Source organism: Rana temporaria, chromosome 9 (genome assembly GCF_905171775.1).
Source record: "Rana temporaria chromosome 9, aRanTem1.1, whole genome shotgun sequence".
Lineage (NCBI taxonomy): Eukaryota > Metazoa > Chordata > Amphibia > Anura > Ranidae > Rana > Rana temporaria.
Genome location: NC_053497.1, coordinates 25,193,441 through 25,213,393, shown reverse-complemented (window position 1 = coordinate 25,213,393; position 19,953 = coordinate 25,193,441). Strand labels below are relative to the sequence as shown.

Genomic DNA, 19,953 nt, shown 5'->3' with positions numbered 1-19,953 from the left:
CTATTATTATTTTTTTATAGATTAGAGAATATATAAATAATTTTTTAAAACCAAGCTCATCCTTACCCCGTGCAGAGCTTGGGGGGCCACAAAACTGATAAAAGCAAATTGCAAGTGGGGCCATATAAAACCAGGCCGCGGGCCGGACTTTGGACATGCCTGATCTAATTGGAAGATGGACCCCCCCTTTCATTTTTTTCTAGCGGATTGGATCAGACCCGGAGGTAGGTGGGAGTAAATGGACACAAGTCTGTTTACACATGCATGTAAATAGGAGTGCCTGGACCTTCCGATCAGATCGCCAGTGTGAAAGGAGCACAAGGACTACATGGCAGCATAATACCACGTATCCGTCATGGTTTGGTACCAGGAAAGAAAAGTTACGGTAAGTATTAGACTTCATTTTCCTTTTTTCTGCCTTTGGAAAGCTTGTTGCTATACAGATTTTAAAATGAAAGATTATGGAAATCCAAAAAACAAATGTCATATATTGCTGCCTACTATTCCTTAGATGCAGTGGCTCCCATTTGTTTCTTTTTTTATTCTAAGTGCATTGCAATTCTTATACTTCTATATTATAACACTTATATTTTCTGCTCACAAGTACTCACAATACCTCTTGATCCTTATAGTTCCTGTACCAAACTGCTAAACAATTTCCAAATACATTTTTATGAACTACACAACCCCTTCCAACACAACTCCCTACTGTAACAATGAGTAGAGGTGAAGTTTTTTCCTGCCCTGAGGTGGCAATGCTACTCCTCCACAGATACAGTACAGTGAGTGAGTGTAGCCACCCAAGGACAGGAAATGTGTTACTAACAGAATAGCCTGGTGAAAATAGATGGGGGGAAAAAAGCCTGACAGATAGAAACTAACAAAGCCACCATATCTAAGGACTGGGAAACAGCAATAGATTGCATTTTTGTTTTTGAGTTTAAATACACTTTACATTTTAAAATCTGAGAATTTGTAATTTACTGGCCCTTTATAATACGGTAAGTACTAATCAGTGCTATTACAAAAGTAACTGATAATGTGATATAAAGATGATAACCTAACACAGGTGCCCTAATTTCAATATCTGCAGCCGATTACTTCAGAATACCAGGAAGAATAGGCACTGCCGTATTTCTATATTAAAATGTATGGACAAGCTGTACTTTTGGGGCGGCCTGGACAATCTGAATTAATGGCAATACATGCTGTAATCCCTGACCAGAATTCTTTTGGACTAGCTGGATTGTCTGAACGTTCTGATTCCCGGCACCCACCGCTTGTACATTCTGGAGACCCTGAAACTTTTGAACAGTTTGTAGGCCTTGGTTGGCCGGTACGGTCCTCAGCTGCATGTTCTGTGGTAGCTGGACGGTGTTGTGGCTCTGAATGCTAGGTAACAGTTGAAGCTGGTTCTGCCCGGCCTGCAAACCTTGGAGATTTTCAACCATGTGCAGATTCGGATCGTTTTGGAAGTTATCCACCATTTGAAGCGTCTGTTCTCCTTGAGAACTCTGGATAATAAAGAGCTTTTGACATTCTGGAGCTGTGGCACCAGGTTCTTGTATATTAGACATAGCTTGGATTTGGACATTAGAAACATCTTGTATGCCCTGAATATTTTCCACTCCCTGCACACACAACCTTGTCTGCTCCCCATCCGCGTTTTGCAAGATGAGGACGTTCTGCAAACCTTCTTCCGTCTGAAGGGTTTCAAAGTGGACATCCTGAACTTCCTCCATTGACTGCAAGTTTTCTACGCTCTCAGAGCTTAGGAGTTCCTCTCCTGGAGAATTCTGTACAACGATCAAGTTCTGACTTTCTTGCAAACTAGAGACGCTCTGTGGCTCTGGAAGGGATTGAATGTGAATATCTGAAAGATGAGTTGTGTTTGGACTTGTTTGAAGGTGCACATTCGATAGTTCTTGGTGGATATGCATATTAGCAATGTTTTGAGAGCTTGATACAGTTTGAATACCAGGCAGTTCCCCTGCTTTCATTTGAATATTGGACACTTCCTGAGCACCAGGCAAGCTTTGAATAGTTATATCTTGTGTACTGGGTAATTGTTGGATCTGTATGTTTGCAGTCTTCGGTGCAGATGGAATAGCATTCATATGCATTGTCGGTAGCTGCAGATGATTTCGATCCGTCACATTCTGTAAGACGATTATATTTTGACCCATGGGTAGTGTCTGAGCTCGGGGAAAGCCTTGAATAGTCTGTATTTGAAGAGGCTGCAGGTTAGGAATTGTTTGGCTTGTGTTGGGCATAATAAGAATGTTTTTATTAGGACTAGTAAAATTAGTAACCGCATTAGAAGCTTTAGCCTTGGGCTTCTTTCGCAAAACCTTATTCTGTGGAGCTCTTTGACTAGCATTGCTTTGTATTGTAACCAGGTTCGAAGTACTGGGCGCTACAGGAACCTTCTGCTGAGGCTGAAAAAGTTGTGAAGAAGGCACAAGTATAAACTTAGGAGTGTTTTGTTGTGGGACTTGTACCAGGAAAAAGGTTTGCGAATTTAAGGTACTGGGTTGGTTGCAGACTTCAAGATTTAGCGTAGTTGGTGTGTCGGGCATAAGTTGTACTTTTTGACTAGCCGGCACAGCTTGCCCGTTTTGAGGAGCTAGACTTTGTGCGGAAGAGTCACCATCTCCGCCGCTGTTTATGGAATGGGTGCGCAGATGTCTCTGAAGATAAGAAGACATGACAAAACCTTTGCCGCAAATGGTGCACCTGTAAGGTCGATCGCTGGAGTGTGTGCGTTGATGCAACTGCAAATTCGAAGAGTGCGTAAATGTTTTGTCACATTTTTCACATTTGTAAGGCTTTTCACCCGTGTGGGTCCGCTCATGCTGACGTAGATTGGAAGTCTGCGTGAAGGTCTTGCCACACATAACGCAGGCAAATGGGCGTTCCCCTGTGTGGAGCTGCCTATGGCGACGTAGGCAAGAAGTGTTTTTAAAGGACTTTCCGCACTCCGTACAACTGTAAGGCCTTTCCCCTGTATGGAGCCGTAAATGGTACTGATAATGTGAGGACCACTTAAATGTAAGGCCGCACTCCGCACACTTGAACGCCCTGACGCCCGTGTGAACCCTCTGGTGTATAGACAAAAGGGAAGAGCGCTTGAAAGCTTTTCCGCACTCTGAACACTTGTAAGGGCGCTCTCCAGTATGGTCCCTCATGTGGTACCGCAGCCCCGAGGAGCCTTTGAAGGCTTTATTACAGTCTGTACATTTGTACGGCCGTTCGACGGTCTCAGCAGGGGTGGCGGTGGTAAAGGGAGGAATGATTTCAATGGTCTGTGGGCAGGTCACCTCTGCCTCTGTCTGGATGAGCTGTTGTTCTTCCGTGTGAGTTCTCTGGTGCATCAAGAGGTTGGAGAGCTGCACAAATGTCTTTTCACAGATGGAGCATTTATAAGGCCTTTCGTTAGAGTGTGTATATTGGTGGCGGGACAACCCTGAGGCATTTTTAAAAGTCTTATCGCATAACGTACAAGAATAGCTCTGCTCCTCGACATGGCTCTGCTGGTGTTCAAGAAGCATCTCCTCATCCTTGAAGGTCAAGTCACAAGTGCCACACTTATAAAGCATCTCCACCGTCTCGATTTCGCTGGTGGTAGTCAGGAACAGTTCAGCTTCTGCTTGTACAAACGTCTGTTCGATTGTGTGAGTTTGCAGGTGCTTCTGCAGGAAAGTGTCTGAAATAAACACTTTTCCACACAAGTCGCATTTGTGTGTGGCCCCGCTGTTGTGTGTACGCTGGTGAAGAAGCAAGTTGGACGAGTGGGTGAAGGATTTACCACATTCAGTGCACTTGTAAGGCCGTTCACCCGTGTGGATCCGCTCATGTTGCTTTAAGTTGGTGGACTGCGTAAATGCTTTGCCACACACCGTACACACATAAGGACGCTCTCCCGTGTGGATGTTTCTGTGCCGCCTCAAACTGGAGGAATTCTTAAATGCTTTGTCGCAGATGTTGCATTTATAAGGTCGCTCTCCTGTATGTTGTCTCATGTGGTACTGGTAATGGGAGGACCACTTGAATGCCATTCCGCACACACTGCATTTGAATGAGCGATATCCAGTGTGCACACTCTGGTGGATCTGCAGAAGAGAGGAGCGCTTAAAAGCTTTACCACAGTCTTCACACTTGTAAGGCCTTTCTCCAGTATGGCTTCTCTGGTGATAAAGGAGGGCTGAGGAGCCTTTAAAAGCTTTTGGACAGTCTGAGCATTTATAAGGACGTTCTCCAGTGTGGGTTCTTTGGTGGTGTATTAATCTTGAAGACCATTTAAAGACTTTCCCACACTCCAGGCACTCATATTGATGGCTACTAGCTTCTGCAGGTTGCACAAGGGGTTGTTGTATAGAAGATGCCTGTACCTCCAGTTCCTGTGCACCCACCATTCTGAAGGATCTGCTAAGAGATAATGAAGACAAGAAATGGGGGTTATTTTCTAGATTCCACTGACTAAATGAATAACTGTGAATATCGGCCGCACTGATAATCGTCGACCCCTACTTTACAGTTTTTTTTTTTTTTTAAGAATTGGTATCGGTCACAAACTTACCAATATTGCTTCAAGGGGTTGTACCGGGGTGATGCTTGCAGCTAAAGGTATTACCCCGGTACCATCCTTTACACCGAATGGTCAGCTTTCTTGCAAAAACAACCAATGCGGCTTAGCAGCTGCTTGGCTATTATTACAAGCAATGGAAGGGGGACCCCCCTCCGCTGCTTTCCGCCTGGGTCACCAGGAGGCTTGAGCTACCAGCCGGCACATCCGCCAGCTTGCCCGAGACCCAAACAAACCCATAATCAGCTTTCTTTGGGTCTCAGATCTAGTAAACTAGAAGCGATGTCATCACATCATTTCTGGATTACTGACACCCTAAAGGCGCCAGTTTTAAAAAATAGAAAGAATTCAAAAACGCAGATCTTGGCATTGGGGTCTTATAGACTATAGGTGTAGGCCATTTAAATACCTCCTGAAGTATGGCTGAAAAACTCCCAGAGATGGCATCATCCTGTCCTGCCTTGTTGCTAGGATGTTGATATGACCATCCCAGCTGATTCAAACCTCCCTGTGTGTGTTTTCTTCCCAGTCGCAGTAAGTCTGAGAGCCTGTTGGTGCAGCTGCGCATGCGCACGCGCAAATACAGAAAAGGTTTCGGACTTCTCTGTGCGTGTGCCACCCCTGTATGTGCACAAATGGCTGGGAAACTGGCAGCACATTTGTGCATGTCTGCCAGACTCTCTCGGGAACTGAGCCCTGAAGCACATCTGAACATCCACATTGGGCGGGGAGAACATCTTGTTTAAGCGAGAAAGGTGGAAGTGCTGATTTGCGGCATTAATAAAGTATATTCTGGAAAAAAATATGTCTATTGGTGAGAGGAAGGAGGTAGGGCAGCACAAGATGTCGTTTGAGGTGAAGGTCTGCTTTAAAACATGAAATACCTTTTGCGCCAAGGATCTTAAACCCTGCAAGGTCCCAACAGCAGAATCTTCCGAGTGCCGTCTTCAACTGTCCTGATTGGCTGGACAGTTGAAGACCGGCACTGCCAAGGAAGTAATTTATCCCGGCACACTGGCACTGTGTTGGAAATATAAATAGAGCTGTGCATGCGCAGCTCCATTTACATTCTTGGGAGGATTGCACGCAGGTACGTTTATTTTATTGCAGGAGAGGCATTGGGGTTGATTTACTAAAACTGGAGAGTGCAAAATCGGATTCAGTTCTGCATAGAAACCAATCAGCTTCCAGTTTCGTTTGTTAAAGCTTAAAGGGGTTGTAAAGGAAATGTTTTTTTTCTCTAACTAGCTTCCTTTACCTTAGTGCAGTCCTCCTTCACTTACCTCATCCTTCCATTTTGCTTTTAAATGTCCTTATTTCTTCTGAGAAATCTTCACTTCCTGTTCTTCTGTCTGCAACTCCACACAGTAATGCAAGGCTTTCTCCCTGGTATGGAGAAAGCCTCTTGAGGGGGCGAGCAGGAGTGTCAGGATGCCCACTAACACACAGCTCCTTTCTCTATCTGCACAGTAGAGCGTCCTGACCCTCCTGCTCGTCCCCTCCTCCCTCAAGAGGCTTTCTCCACACCAGGGAGAAAGCCTTGCATTACTGTGTGGAGTTACAAACAGAAGAACAGGAAGTGAAGATTTCTCAGGAGAAATAAGGACATTTAAAAGCAAAATGGAAGGATGAGGTAAGTGAAGGAGGACTGCACTAAGGTAAAGGAAGCTATTTAGGGGAAAAAATTTTTTTCCTTTACAACCCCTTTAATTGAACAAGCTGAAGTTAGAAGCAAAAGCTGCACCAGATTTTGCACACCAGTTCTAGTAAATTAACCACTTCCCGACCGCCGCATGTACATATACGTCGGCAGAATGGCACGTACAGGCACATTGGCGTACCTGTACGTCCCTGCCTAGACGTGGGTCGGGGGTCCGATTGAGCCCCCCCCCGCTACACGCGGCGGTCGGGTTCCCTCGGGGAGCGATCCGGGACGACGGCGCGGCTATTTGTTTATAGCCGCTCCGTCGCGATCGCTCCCCGGAGCTGAAGAACGGGGAGAGCCGTATGTAAACACGGCTTCCCCGTGCTTCACTATGGCGCTGCATCGATCGAGTGATCCCCCTTTATAGGGGAGACTCGTTTGATGACGTCATTCCTATAGCCACACCCCCCTACAGTTGTAAACACACACACTAAGTGTACACTAAATCCTACAGCGCCACCTGTGGTTAACTCCCAAACTGCAACTGTCATTTTCACAATAAAGAATGCAATTTAAATGCATTTTTTGCTGTGAAAATGACAATGGTCCCAAAAATGTGTCAAAATTGTCCGAAGTGTCCGCCATAATGTCGCAGTCACGAAAAAAATCGCTGATCGCCGCCATTAGTAGTAAAAAAAAAAAAATTAATAAAAATGCAATAAAACTATCCCCTATTTTGTAAACGCTATAAATTTTGCACAAACCAATCGATAAACGCTTATTGCGATTTTTTTTTTACCAAAAATAGGTACAAGAATACGTATCGGCCTAAACTGAGGAAAAAAAAAATTTATATATGTTTTTGGGGGATATTTATTACAGCAAAAAGTAAAAAATATTGCATTTTTTTCAAAATTGTCTCTCTATTTTTGTTTATAGCGCAAAAAATAAAAACCGCCGAGGTGATCAAATACCACCAAAAGAAAGCTCCATTTGTGGGGAAAAAAGGACACCAATTTTGTTTGGGAGCCACGTCGCACGACCGCGCAATTGTCTGTTAAAGCGACGCAGTCCCGAACTGTAAAAACACCTTGGGTCTTTAGGCAGCATATTGGTCCGGTCCTTAAGTGGTTAATGGCTTCTGAATTAAAGAGCCTGCCAGCTAGGATTTTTTTTTTGCATTCGAAAGCAAACTGTGCAGCTTTGACTAAAGATGAATATTGCCCTTGGAATAGGTGTAAGCTATTTATTTACCTCCTGAAACCTGGCCAAAACCTCACAGAGGTGGCATCAACCTACCTTGTTGCTAGGGCACTCCTAGCTGTAGCAGGAGGTAGCTCTGAGTTAATTGATGCTGCAGTGGAGGAGATGGTGGACCATGGTTTTAAGAGCTCAATCCTGGGAAGGTTGTTTGCGAGTAGTAAATCCTGGAGGGATAGCAACGTCTTAGCAACAAAGCAGAAAGGCATACGACACTCAGCCTGTTAGCCATCAAACCCCCATCTCCTCAGTCACAGCATTGTTTTCTGTTCATAACCGTTTAACACCATCCTGCCCACCCTGGCATCTATGCATCATGCACAAAGCATCTTTTCCTAGCTGAGTTTGGGGTGGCTTTACCAATTTATGGCACAAGCGCAATGCTTCTTTTTGCGTGTTACAGGAATATGTGCTGAAGTGTCTGTGTGCATTCTTGGAACATGCAGATGTATATGGAGCCTTAAAATGGCTGTAAACCTCAGACACAAAATACACGTGTTTCACAGCCGGTTTCCCTACTGTGCATTGGCAAAGTGCACTGCACTTTGTGAATGGCCCAGCAGTGGGGGAAGGAGGAAGGGAACGAACTTCCAGATAAGTTCGCTGGCAAAATCAGCCGGAAGTGGGTACCAGTCAAAACCAGGTACCCGCTGCCCCTGAAAGGAGCCAAATGTGGCAGTGGAGGGGGGAGGAGGCAAATAATCAAAGGCAGCTAGAGTGCGAGATAGTCGGACAGGTTTAGGTAGAGAGTTTCAGAGGATGGGAGAGGCTCTGGAGAAATCCTGGAGATGAGCATGGGAGGAGGAGACAAGGGAGCTTGAGAGTAGGAGGTCTTGAGTGGAGCGGAGAGGAAGGTTTGCGTGATATTTGGAGACAAGATTGGTGATGTAGCTGGAGGCAGAGTTGTGAATGGCTTTGTAAGTTGTGCTTAGTATTTTGAATTTAATTCGCTAGGCGATCGGGAGCCAGTGTAGGGATTGGCAGAGAAGGGTGGCAGACACTGAGCGGTTGGTAAGGTGGATAAGTCTGGCAGCAGCATTCATGATAGACTGAAGAGGAGATGGATAAGGTAGGCCTATGAGAAGGGAGTGGCAATAGTCAGGATGAGAGATAACAAGGGAGAAAATGAGTTTCTTGGTGGTTCCATTTGTTAAAAAGGGCCGTATTTTAGAGATGTTACAAAGATGACGTCTACAAGCTTTTGACGACTGGATTTGGGGCTGAAAGGACAGGTCAGAGTCTAGGATTACACCTAGTACCCTGACATGAGGGGAGGGATTGAAGGTTGCATTTTTGATTTTGATGGAAAAGTCATGGAGGGGAGCACGACGGGAATATTACCAGCTCTCCCAGGTCGGTTTTAGAGAAATTTAGTTTAAGGAAGTGGTGTGGCCATTTTGGAGAAATTGGCATCGGCCGATTATTATTCAAATTAGGCCGATATAACACGAACCGCAATCACTGCACCTCTGCCAGCAGAGTGTGGAAAATCCTCCTCCCTTCTCCACACTGTTGGCAGAGCAGTGCCGCGGTGTGTGAAACTGTAGGGAGAGAGAGAGGAACTGTCACAATTGAGGTTGAATGTCGGGGGTGGGTGGGAAACAGCTATTCAACACCTGCCAATGGGATGGGATCTGGGAAGGCCGCTATGTGTATGTGGCCCGCCCCTTTCTTAAACAGCCCAATCATTGGCTGGATAGCTGCTGGGTCCCGCCCACCTCTGCAATCACGCTGAATGCTTCAGCTCCTCTCTTTCCATACAGTTTCACACATGGCGCTGCAGAGAGCATTCAGTTTTATAGCTACACTATCGGCTGTAAAAACTGCCAATGGCAACCAGTGCCAACTGCAAATCAGTGCCACCTGCCAATGCCAATCAGTGCTATCCAATGCCAACCAGTGCCACCTGTTAATGGCAACCAGTGCCAATTAGTGCCACCTGCCAAAAAAAAACAAAAAACAATTGGCCTAAAATATCGGCCGCAAAAATCAAGATCATAGATCGGCCATCGGCCAGAGAAAAACCCATATCGGTCGACCTCTAGTGGCATCCATGCTGATATGTCAGTTAGTAATGCGAGATGAGACTGATGGAGTGAGATGAGGAGTAGACAGATAAATTTGGGTGTCATCGGTGTATAGATAGTATTGGGAGCAGTGGGCAGTTATCGAGTGACAAAGTGAGGAGTTGTAGATAGAGAAGAGAAGAGGTCCAAGAACAGAGCCTTGGGGGACCCCCACAGAAAGGGTCAATGGACAGGAGACAGAGTTGTAGGCAACATTGAAGGAGCGTTGTGATAGGTAAGGCGGAAAACCAGGATAGAGAAGAAGAATGAAGTTTATTGAGAAGGAGCAGGTGGTCAACCGTAACAAAGGCCCCAGGGAGGTCATGTAGTAGGAATATGTACTGGCCATTGGTTTTAGCAGTTAGTAAATTGTTAGTGAGTTTTAGTAAGGCAGTTTCTTGTGGAGTGCTGCGAGCGAAAGACAGACTGACTATAAAGCTGGATACACTAGATTTGATCTTTTTGGTAAATCTAAAAGGAAACAATCTAAAAAAAATTGTATAAACACTTTTGATTTGATTTGTATGCAATCAGGAACGCCCTTGCACTACATAGATGAAGGTAAAGCTAAAGGAAATCAAACAACAAAAGTTGTACAGTGTGTATCAAGCTTAAGCGTTCTAGTTTTAGAGGTGAATGGGAGTAATGAAATGGGTCCCAAGTGGTTCAGGTTGGTGGGGTCCAGTGAGGGCTTTTTAAGTATGAGAGTGATCTACACATGTTTTAGGAGGGTAAAGGAAGGTGCCACTAGAAAGAGAGAATGAACATGTAAGTGGTGGATAGAATAGCGTTTCTCAGCCCCAGTCCTCAAGGCGCCCCCAACAGGTCATTTTTTTGCACAGGTGATTTGATCAGTTTCACTGCCTAATGACCCATACACACGATCCGAATATCGTACGACAGATCGTACGACTTTTTTCGCTTAATAGTTGCAAGTAAAATGAAATAGGTTATTAAAGTCACGAAAATTCTCGTACGACAGAAAAAAATAATCGGAAGTGATGTCATGTGTTGTAATGTATTTGTATTGTATTTTTGGACGACAACTATACTAACTAAATGAAAATCGTACGATCTGACATCGTACGAGAAAAATTTTTCGTGTTTGTCCGATCGAATAATATCGGATGGACTAACGTGATCGGCTCTCGAAAGTAGTGTACACACGATCCGAAAATCGTACGATTCTTCCTCGGACGATCGTTTTCGTCTGATATTCGGATCGTGTGTATGGGCCATTATGCCGCGTACACACGACCGTTTTTCGGGTTGTAAAAAATTACGTTTTTTTTAATGTCATTAAAAACTATTGTGTGTGGGCTCCAGAGCATTTTTCACTATGTAAAAAATGGGCATTAAAAATTTAGAACATGCTCTAATTTTTCACGTCGTTTTTAACGTCGTAAAAAATGGTTGTGTGTGGGCTTTAACAACAGGCATTTCTCCCCCTGACAGGACCGGGAGCTGTGTGTTTACACACACAGCTCCCGGTTCTCTCTCTGTAACGAGCGATCGCCCGGCAGTGATCGCGCCCGCCAGGCACGTGCATCGGCGTCAGGAGCGCACTCTTGTTAAAGGGGGCCCCCAGATTCCGTTAAGCTCCCAGCCCGCAGACCCCGACAACCAATGGCCAGGGTTGTCGGGAAGAGGCCCTTGTCCTCATCAACATGGGGTGATTTGGGGAGCGCAGGGCTCGGATCCCTGTTCATTGAAGTCAGACTTCAAGTCGCAGGGCAAAGTTGGATCCAAAGTAGTACGACTGTTGTGTCCTACCAGTGTGAAGCCTAAATGTCCATTTACCAGCAGCAGTGTACATGAAGCCCAAGATCAAAGGGGGGAACTTTAAGTGGTTAAACTTCCTTCATTCACACACCAAAGTCTAAACCTTTTTCCGACACTTGTTTCCAGTATTTTTTGCTAGAAATTACTTGGAACCACCAAACACACATATAATATATATATATATATATATATATATATATATACAGTGATACCTCGGTTCACGAACTTAATTCGTGAACTGACTCTGGTCGCGAACCGAATTGGTCGCGAACCGAGGCACATTTTCCCATAGGGTTCAATGTAAATCCAGTTAATCCGTGCTGACCTTTTTTTGGGGGTTTTTGAAGCACAAAAATATGAAAAAAATTACAATACACATTAGTACAGTATAGTAATGTATAAAGAGAGGACACTAACCTTGCTTGAGATGACTTCTGGCATGGAGGAAGGCAGGTGGGAGGCAGTTATTGTTTGGTGGGAGAGTCCCCCTCCATAAGGACATCAGGGGTATCTCCTTCAGTGAACTGTACAATACAGCAAGGACAGTACTGTAGTACAGTACAGTACTGTATGTGCTAAAAATCACACCAAAAATCAAAAAATCACTCAAAATGTTTGCAGAGTACTCACAGTACTTCTTTCTGTGTGTCTTCTTCTCTCCACGGTCTTCCTACAGAAAGTCACGACCATGTGACAGCCTGGAAATAGCATTAAAATGGCCGCGGCTCCTGTTCGTGAACCGAGGCGGAGTTCGTGAACCGGAGCATATTTTTATGAACTTTCCTGTTCGTGAACCGAGTTGTTCGTGAACAGAAGCGTTCGTGAACCGAGGTATCACTGTATATATATATATATATATATATATATATATATATATATATATATATATATATATTAGGGCCGAAACAACTAATCGATTAATCGACAACTAATTGATTATGAAATTAATCGATTACAATTTTTATAATCGATTAATCGGCCAGTAACATAATGGGGTTAAAAAAAACGAAAATTAGCCCTTTATAGTACAAAAAAGCAAATCGCTACTGTAAATATTACTTTCACTGTCCCACAGTAAAAAAATGAACCCCTTACAGTAAAGATTATTTGCTCTTTTTGTACTTATTTTTGTTTTTAACCCCACTAAACATCTCAGGCCGGTGTCACACCTCTGTTTTTTGGTGCTTTTTGCAGAAACACACTACAGTTCAGTTACATGTTTTCCTATGGGACACGTTCACATCCAGGATTTTTTTTTCAGCTGCTGCGTATTTGGAAAGAGCAAGGACTTTTTAACGCAAAACGGTGCTATTTTGTTTTTTTTGGTTCACTATACTTCAATGGAGAAGCTGCAGAAAAGCATGTAATGTGTTTTTGTGGCAATTTGTGTTTTGTAATCTGCCCAACAACAAATTGGCCCCAATTTTTTTTTAAATGCTATTTTGGTTTTAAGACTATTATCTGATTAATCGAAACAATAATCGGCCAACTAATCGATTATGAAAATAATCATTAGTTGCAGCCCTAGTGTGTGTGTGTGTATATATATATATATAAAAACATTTTTATTTTTTGCTGAGACCCATGGGAATAAAATGGCAATTGTTGCAATATTTTATGTCACACTGTATTTGCATTTGAAAGACTGCTGCACAATTTTTGTTATGTTTTTATATTATTAATTGAACAGTAAAGTTGCCCATTTTTTTTTTTTTGTATAATGTGAAAGATGTTGCGCCTTGAGAATCACAAATTGTGATTTTCATTTTAGCCAGAATCGTGCAGCTCTAGTTCTGATTGGTCCCTGCTGTCTTCTGTAACCTGTGTCTCCCAGAAGACAGTGGGGGGGGGGGGGGGGGGGAGATTTTAGGTTGCCGGACATTGTGGCGATTTTCCCCAGAAGTGGGACCAGATACCTGGATTAGACAGGCATCTGCACCCCCCCCCCCCCTCGAAAGGTGCCAATGTGACACTGGAGGGGGGAGAAATCCGGACAGCGGAAGTTCCATTTCTGGGTGGAACTCCGCTTCAACTGAGCCTTAAACAGTTCGGGGGAGGGAGCGGGTGATCATGTGACTGCTGTCACTGGTCAGACTCTACCGATCTGTCACTGTGCTCAGATCGGTAGATCAATAGATTCCGACCGTCCACAGCGACAGATCAATAGATTCCGACCAACCACAGAGACAGATCGGTAGATTCTGACCGAGCACAGTGACCGATCTGTCGCTGTGGTCGGAATCTAGCGATCTGTCTCTGTGGACGGTCGGAATCTAGCGATCTGTCTCTGTGGTCGGTCGGAATCTAGCGATCTGTCGCTGTGGTCGGTCGGAATCTAGCGATCGGTCGCTGTGGACGGTCGGAATCTAGCGATCGGTTACTGTCGACGGTCGGAATCTAGAGATCTGTCTCTCTGGTCGGTCGGAATCTAGCGATCGGTCGCTGTGGACGGTCGGAATCTAGCGATCTGTCGACGGTCGGAATCTAGCGATCTGTCTCTGTGGTCGGTTGGAATCTAGCGATCTGTCTCTTTGGTCGGTCGGAATCCGTCTCTGTGGTCGGTCGGAATCTAGCGATCTGTCTCTGCGGTCGGTTGGAATCTAGCGATCTGTCGCTGTGGACGGTCGGAATCTAGCGATCGGTCTCTGCGGTCGGTTGGAATCTAGCGATCGGTCGCTGTGGACGGTCGGAATCTAGCGATCTGTCTCTGTGGACGGTCGGAATCTAGCGATCTGTCTCTGTGGACGGTCGGAATCTATCGATCTGTCTCTGTGGTCGGTTGGAATCTAGCGATCTGTCTCTTTGGTCGGTCGGAATCTGTCTCTCTGGTCGGTCGGAATCTAGCGATCTGTCTCTGTGGTCGGTCGGAATCTAGCGATCTGTCTCTGTGGATGGTCGGAATCTAGCGATCTGTCGCTGTCGACGGTCGGAATCTAGCGATCTGTCTCTGTGGTCGGTCGGAATCTAGCGATCTGTCTCTGTGGACGGTCGGAATCTAGCGATCGGTTACTGTCGACGGTCGGAATCTAGAGATCTGTCTCTGTGGTCGGTCGGAATCTAGCGATCTGTCGCTGTGGACGGTCGGAATCTAGCGATCTGTCGCTGTGGTCGGTCGGAATCTAGCGATCTGTCGCTGTGGACGGTCGGAATCTAGCGATCTGTCGACGGTCGGAATCTAGCGATCTGTCGACGGTCGGAATCTAGCGATCTGTCGACGGTCGGAATCTAGCGATCTGTCGACGGTCGGAATCTAGCGATCTGTCGACGGTCGGAATCTAGCGATCTGTCTCTGTGGTCGGTTGGAATCTAGCGATCTGTCTCTTTGGTCGGTCGGAATCCGTCTCTGTGGTCGGTCGGAATCTAGCGATCTGTCGACGGTCGGAATCTAGCGATCTGTCGACGGTCGGAATCTAGCGATCTGTCGACGGTCGGAATCTAGCGATCTGTCTCTGTGGTCGGTTGGAATCTAGCGATCTGTCTCTTTGGTCGGTCGGAATCCGTCTCTGTGGTCGGTCGGAATCTAGCGATCTGTCGACGGTCGGAATCTAGCGATCTGTCGACGGTCGGAATCTAGCGATCTGTCGACGGTCGGAATCTAGCGATCTGTCTCTGTGGTCGGTTGGAATCTAGCGATCTGTCTCTTTGGTCGGTCGGAATCCGTCTCTGTGGTCGGTCGGAATCTAGCGATCTGTCGCTGTGGACGGTCGGAATCTAGCGATCTGTCTCTGTGGACGGTCGGAATCTAGCGATCTGTCTCTGTGGACGGTCGGAATCTAGCGATCTGTCGCTGTGGACGGTCGGAATCTAGCGATCTGTCGCTGTGGACGGTCGGAATCTAGCGATCTGTCTCTGTGGACGGTCGGAATCTAGCGATCTGTCTCTGTGGACGGTCGGAATCTAGCGATCTGTCGCTGTGGACGGTCGGAATCTAGCGATCTGTCTCTGTGGACGGTCGGAATCTAGCGATCGGTCGCTGTGGACGGTCGGAATCTAGCGATCTGTCTCTGTGGTCGGTCGGAATCTAGCGATCTGTCTCTGTGGTCGGTCGGAATCTAGCGATCTGTCTCTGTGGTCGGTTGGAATCTAGCGATCTGTCTCTTTGGTCGGTCGGAATCTAGCGATCTGTCGCTGTGGTCGGTCGGAATCTAGCGATCTGTCTCTGTGGTCGGTCGGAATCTAGCGATCGGTCGCTGTGGTCGGTCGGAATCTAGCGATCTGTCTCTGTGGTCGGTCGGAATCTAGCGATCTGTCTCTGTGGCCGGTCGGAATCTAGCGATCGGTCGCTGTGGACGGTCGGAATCTAGCGATCTGTCGCTGTGGACGGTCGGAATCTAGCGATCTGTCTCTGTGGACGGTCGGAATCTAGCGATCTGTCTCTGTGGACGGTCGGAATCTAGCGATCGGTCGCTGTCGGTCGGAATCTAGCGATCTGTCTCTGTGGACGGTCGGAATCTAGCGATCTGTCTCTGTGGACGGTCGGAATCTAGCGATCGGTCGCTGTGGACGGTCGGAATCTAGCGATCTGTCGCTGTGGACGGTCGGAATCTAGCGATCTGTCTCTGTGGACGGTCGGAATCTAGCGATCTGTCGCTGTGGACGGTCGGAATCTAGCGATCTGTCGCTGTGGATGGTCGGAATCTAGCGATCTGTCGCTGTGGACGGTCGGAATCTAGCGATCTGTCTCTGTGGACGGTCGGAATCTAGCGATCTGTCTCTGTGGTCGGTTGGAATCTAGCGATCTGTCTCTGTGGTCGGTTGGAATCTAGCGATCTGTCTCTGTGGACGGTCGGAATCTAGCGATCGGTCGCTGTGGACGGTCGGAATCTAGCGATCTGTCTCTGTGGTCGGTCGGAATCTAGCGATCTGTCGCTGTGGACGGTCGGAATCTAGCGATCTGTCTCTGTGGACGGTCGGAATCTAGCGATCTGTCTCTGTTGACGGTCGGAATCTAGCGATCTGTCTCTGTTGACGGTCGGAATCTAGCGATCTGTCACTGTGGACGGTTGGAATCTAGCGATCTGTCTCTGTGGACGGTTGGAATCTAGCGATCTGTCGCTGTGAGCCATCTGTGATCGCGCTGTCTCGGCACTGAAAGTGCGCTCAAACAATGGCAGTCCAGCGACGCACTGGATGATCGTAAAGGGAAGCAGGAAGGGGTTAATGGTGATTTTATATTAAAAAAAAAAAAAAAATCTCTCTCAAAATATGTGAGGGGGACATAGGGAAGGAAATATGTGAGGGGGACACGGGGAAAGAAATATGTGAGGGGGACACAGGGAAGGAAATATTTGAGGAGGACACAGGGAAGGAAATATTTGAGGAGGACACAGGGAAGGAAATATTTGAGGAGGACACAGGGAAGGAAATATTTGAGGAGGACACAGGGAAGGAAATATGTGAGGGGGACACAGGGAAGGAAATATTTGAGGAGGACACAGGGAAGGAAATATGTGAGGGGGACACAGGGAAGGAAATATGTGAGGGGGACACAGGGAAGGAATTGAGTTGTAGTTCAGGGTGTGATTGATGACTCCCTCTATGATGTACACAGCTGACTCTGCTGTCCTCGGTCACCCCCCTCCATATGGAGGCTGAGAAATCCCCTCCCCCTCCATCACACCGGACAGATACTTGCATTCTCTCCGAGCGGACGACGCTCCCCTCAGCCCGGTCTCAGGCCTGCATTGCGACGTCGTCACTAGCGTGCGCGGCGGTCGCTGCGTGATTACGTCACTGGGGTGCGACGCACGGCAACCCGGAAGCTGCTGCAGGCTCCTCTTGAGAAGAGAGTTGCAGTGGAGTGTGGGGGGGAGATGACAGGATGACTTCTCATGAGCCAGGCTATGACATGTATTCATTCCTCAGAGGTGGAAGGCTGAGCTGTATTGTGACAATGGTCTTGTGTGGACCCATGTCGATGTGTATGGGAGAGATGAATGTATGTATAGGATGGTTTCTGCTGAGCAGCTTCTCTTCGCTCTGGTTCACGTCTGTGCAGTTTCCCTGTGGCCATGCTTGTCCAATTTATTTGAATCTGCTGCTGTACCCACTGAAAACCGGTCCCTGCACCTTTCCAAGAACCGTGTCCAGTATGTGTGGGTGCCATTAGACACAATTGTTGCGATCCAGTGGTCCTATTCCAGTCATTAAAGTGGCGTTCCACCCAAAAGTGGAACTTCCGCTTTAACCACTCCTCACATGCCACATTTAGCATGTCATTTTTTTTGGGGGGGGGAGTGGGACCTTCCTGTCCCACTTCCGCCTAGGCTACACGTCATATCGCCTTTTGGTAGCCCCTCCCTGTAGCCGATCATCTGGGACACGTGACAGGTCCCAGGCGATCGCCTGTCCACTCAAGTAGCGCAGTGCCGCACATGCACAGTGAGTGACTAGCCATGAAGCTGAAAGCTGTCACGGCCGGGTGCCCACAGTTAGAATGGGGGTGCCGGAGGAGAGGAGCTCCGGGTGTTGCTGGTAAGTGTCTTTATTAAAAGCCAGCAGCTACACTTTTTTTTTTAGCTTCTGGCTTTTATTAAACATAAAAATAGAAACCATGGCTTTGAAAGGTTTGATGCATGTCCTTAAACTACAGGATCTAAGACCTCTTTGGGAAAAAAAAAAAAAAGCATCTGAAAAACGCCTCCCCTACTACCCCAAGTGCTTTCACACTGGGGTGTTGCACCGGCAGGAGGTTGAAAGAAAATAAAAGTCCTGCATGTAGCATCTTTGGGACGTTGTATATGCCGCTCCTCCTCTACACCTTAAACTGAATATGGACGCATTTAACACTAGCGGGGGTTAAAAGCGCTATACTAGCAGCCGAATAGCACCACTAAAACTAGCAGTGCTTTATAGTCAACACAGCTCAGTGTAAAAGGGGTCTTAGGGCAAGTTTACACCACATGCAGTCCAGTGCAATTTTGTTCTGCATCAAAAACACATGGAAACTATGGTTTCTAATGGCGTAATGGTAGCACTTTTGCCTAGCAGTGAAAAGGGTTGCTGGTTCGAATCCCGACCATGACACCACCTGCCTAGAGTTTGTATGTTCTCCGTGAGCTTCCTCCCACACTCCAAAGACATGTCGGTAGGTTAATTAGATCATGTCCATAAATTGGCCCTAGTGTACATGTATATATAAATGTGAGTTAGGGACCTTAGGTTGTAAGCTCCTTAAAGCGGAGGTTCACCCTAAAACAATCATATACCATTCCATCCAGCCACCATGTACAGTATGCTTTTTTTCTTTTCGCTGTACATACCGTTTAATCGTTCTTTTTCTTTTCAGACTCCCGCGGGGAATAGGCGTTCCTATGAAGAGGTGTAGATGATTGACGTGCGGCTAAGGCGTGTCACGCGTTCTGAAAATAGCCGGACTGGGACTCTGCTCTATACGGTGCCTGCGCACAGATTAGGAGCTGACTGTGCAGGCACCGTATATAGCCGAGTCCTAGTTCGGCTATTTTCAGAACGCGTGACGCGCCTAAGCCGCACATCAATCATCTACGCCTCTTCATAGGAACGCCTATTCCCCGCGGGAGTCTGAAAAGAAAAAGAACGATTAAACGGTATGTACAGCGGAAAAAAACCCCCAGCATACTGTACATGTCGGCAGTATGCTGGATGGAATGGTATATACTTGTTTTATGGTGAACCTCCGCTTTAAGTGTAGGGACTGATGTAAAGTGCTGTGTAAATCGATAGCGCTTTATATCTCTATTATACATTTACCTTAAATAATTATAGTTCACACCACTCCAGAAAAAAACAAAAAATAGAACATGCTGTATTTTTCCAGCACTGGAACGCTGTAAAAACGCATCACACACACCAATGTACTCTGTAAACAAAACAAACAGGAAAAACAGTACTTGCAGGGCCAGTTCACACTAGATGCAAAAGAAGTTACCGCGCTAATATACAGTCAAAAAAATTACTAACAGAGCTGCAACAACACAGTGTCATACACACACAGTATAAATGGAGAAAAGGGAAGAGATGTTGCGCTAATAATTAACTAAATCTAAACAATAATTGATAAGATAAAAAATTGAAAAGATAAAAAATTGAAACCAGTAGACCCAAATTAATGGGAAGCTGAAAAGGAGGTATAAAATAGTCCCAATGTGTCCACAATAAATAATTCATATGTAGGTGAACAAATAATGAAGAACAAATGAGACAGCCACCACCACGATGCAATAAAGATTGGAGGCTTACCACAAGGCAAGCAGTAAATGCTTGCGGCTGCAAACCCCAGCCAGGGCCTTTAAACAATCCTCACGGAGGGGGGGGGGATGGAGAAGAGAAGAGGTTGGAACCCCCAATCGAATCCACGATTTGTTGTACCGTGTTACAAAAGAAACACTCAATGGTGAAGTATATCGTGAATCAATTGCACATAAAAATATAAATAGTGACTTGAGAACCACCACCACCGACACCCTATGAATCGGAGGCTTACCAGAGCTTATGAAATAATCAGCGTGTGGCTAAAACCCTAGCCTGGGCCTTTAAGGGTCCTGGAATATACTGACAATCCTTGGTAATCCTCCGTGTTCAGCAAGTATGTAAAAAGAGTAATGGAGCCCACATAGTGAAGTATATAAAGGCTA

At 46.2% G+C, this 19,953-nt stretch overlaps 1 protein-coding gene across 1 annotated transcript; it reads right to left on the bottom strand.

Annotated features, from left to right (window-relative positions):
* Nucleotides 1-1,100: 1,100 nt before the first annotated feature.
* ZNF628 (zinc finger protein 628) lies at nucleotides 1,101-17,046 on the bottom strand. Its single transcript, XM_040322992.1, has 2 exons — nucleotides 16,974-17,046; nucleotides 1,101-4,428 (listed from the first exon to the last, which is right to left on the bottom strand). Exon 2 carries the CDS (start codon nucleotides 4,413-4,415, stop codon nucleotides 1,143-1,145), a length of 3,273 nt encoding a protein of 1,090 aa, XP_040178926.1. The 5' UTR covers nucleotides 4,416-4,428; nucleotides 16,974-17,046; the 3' UTR covers nucleotides 1,101-1,142.
* Nucleotides 17,047-19,953: the final 2,907 nt, after the last annotated feature.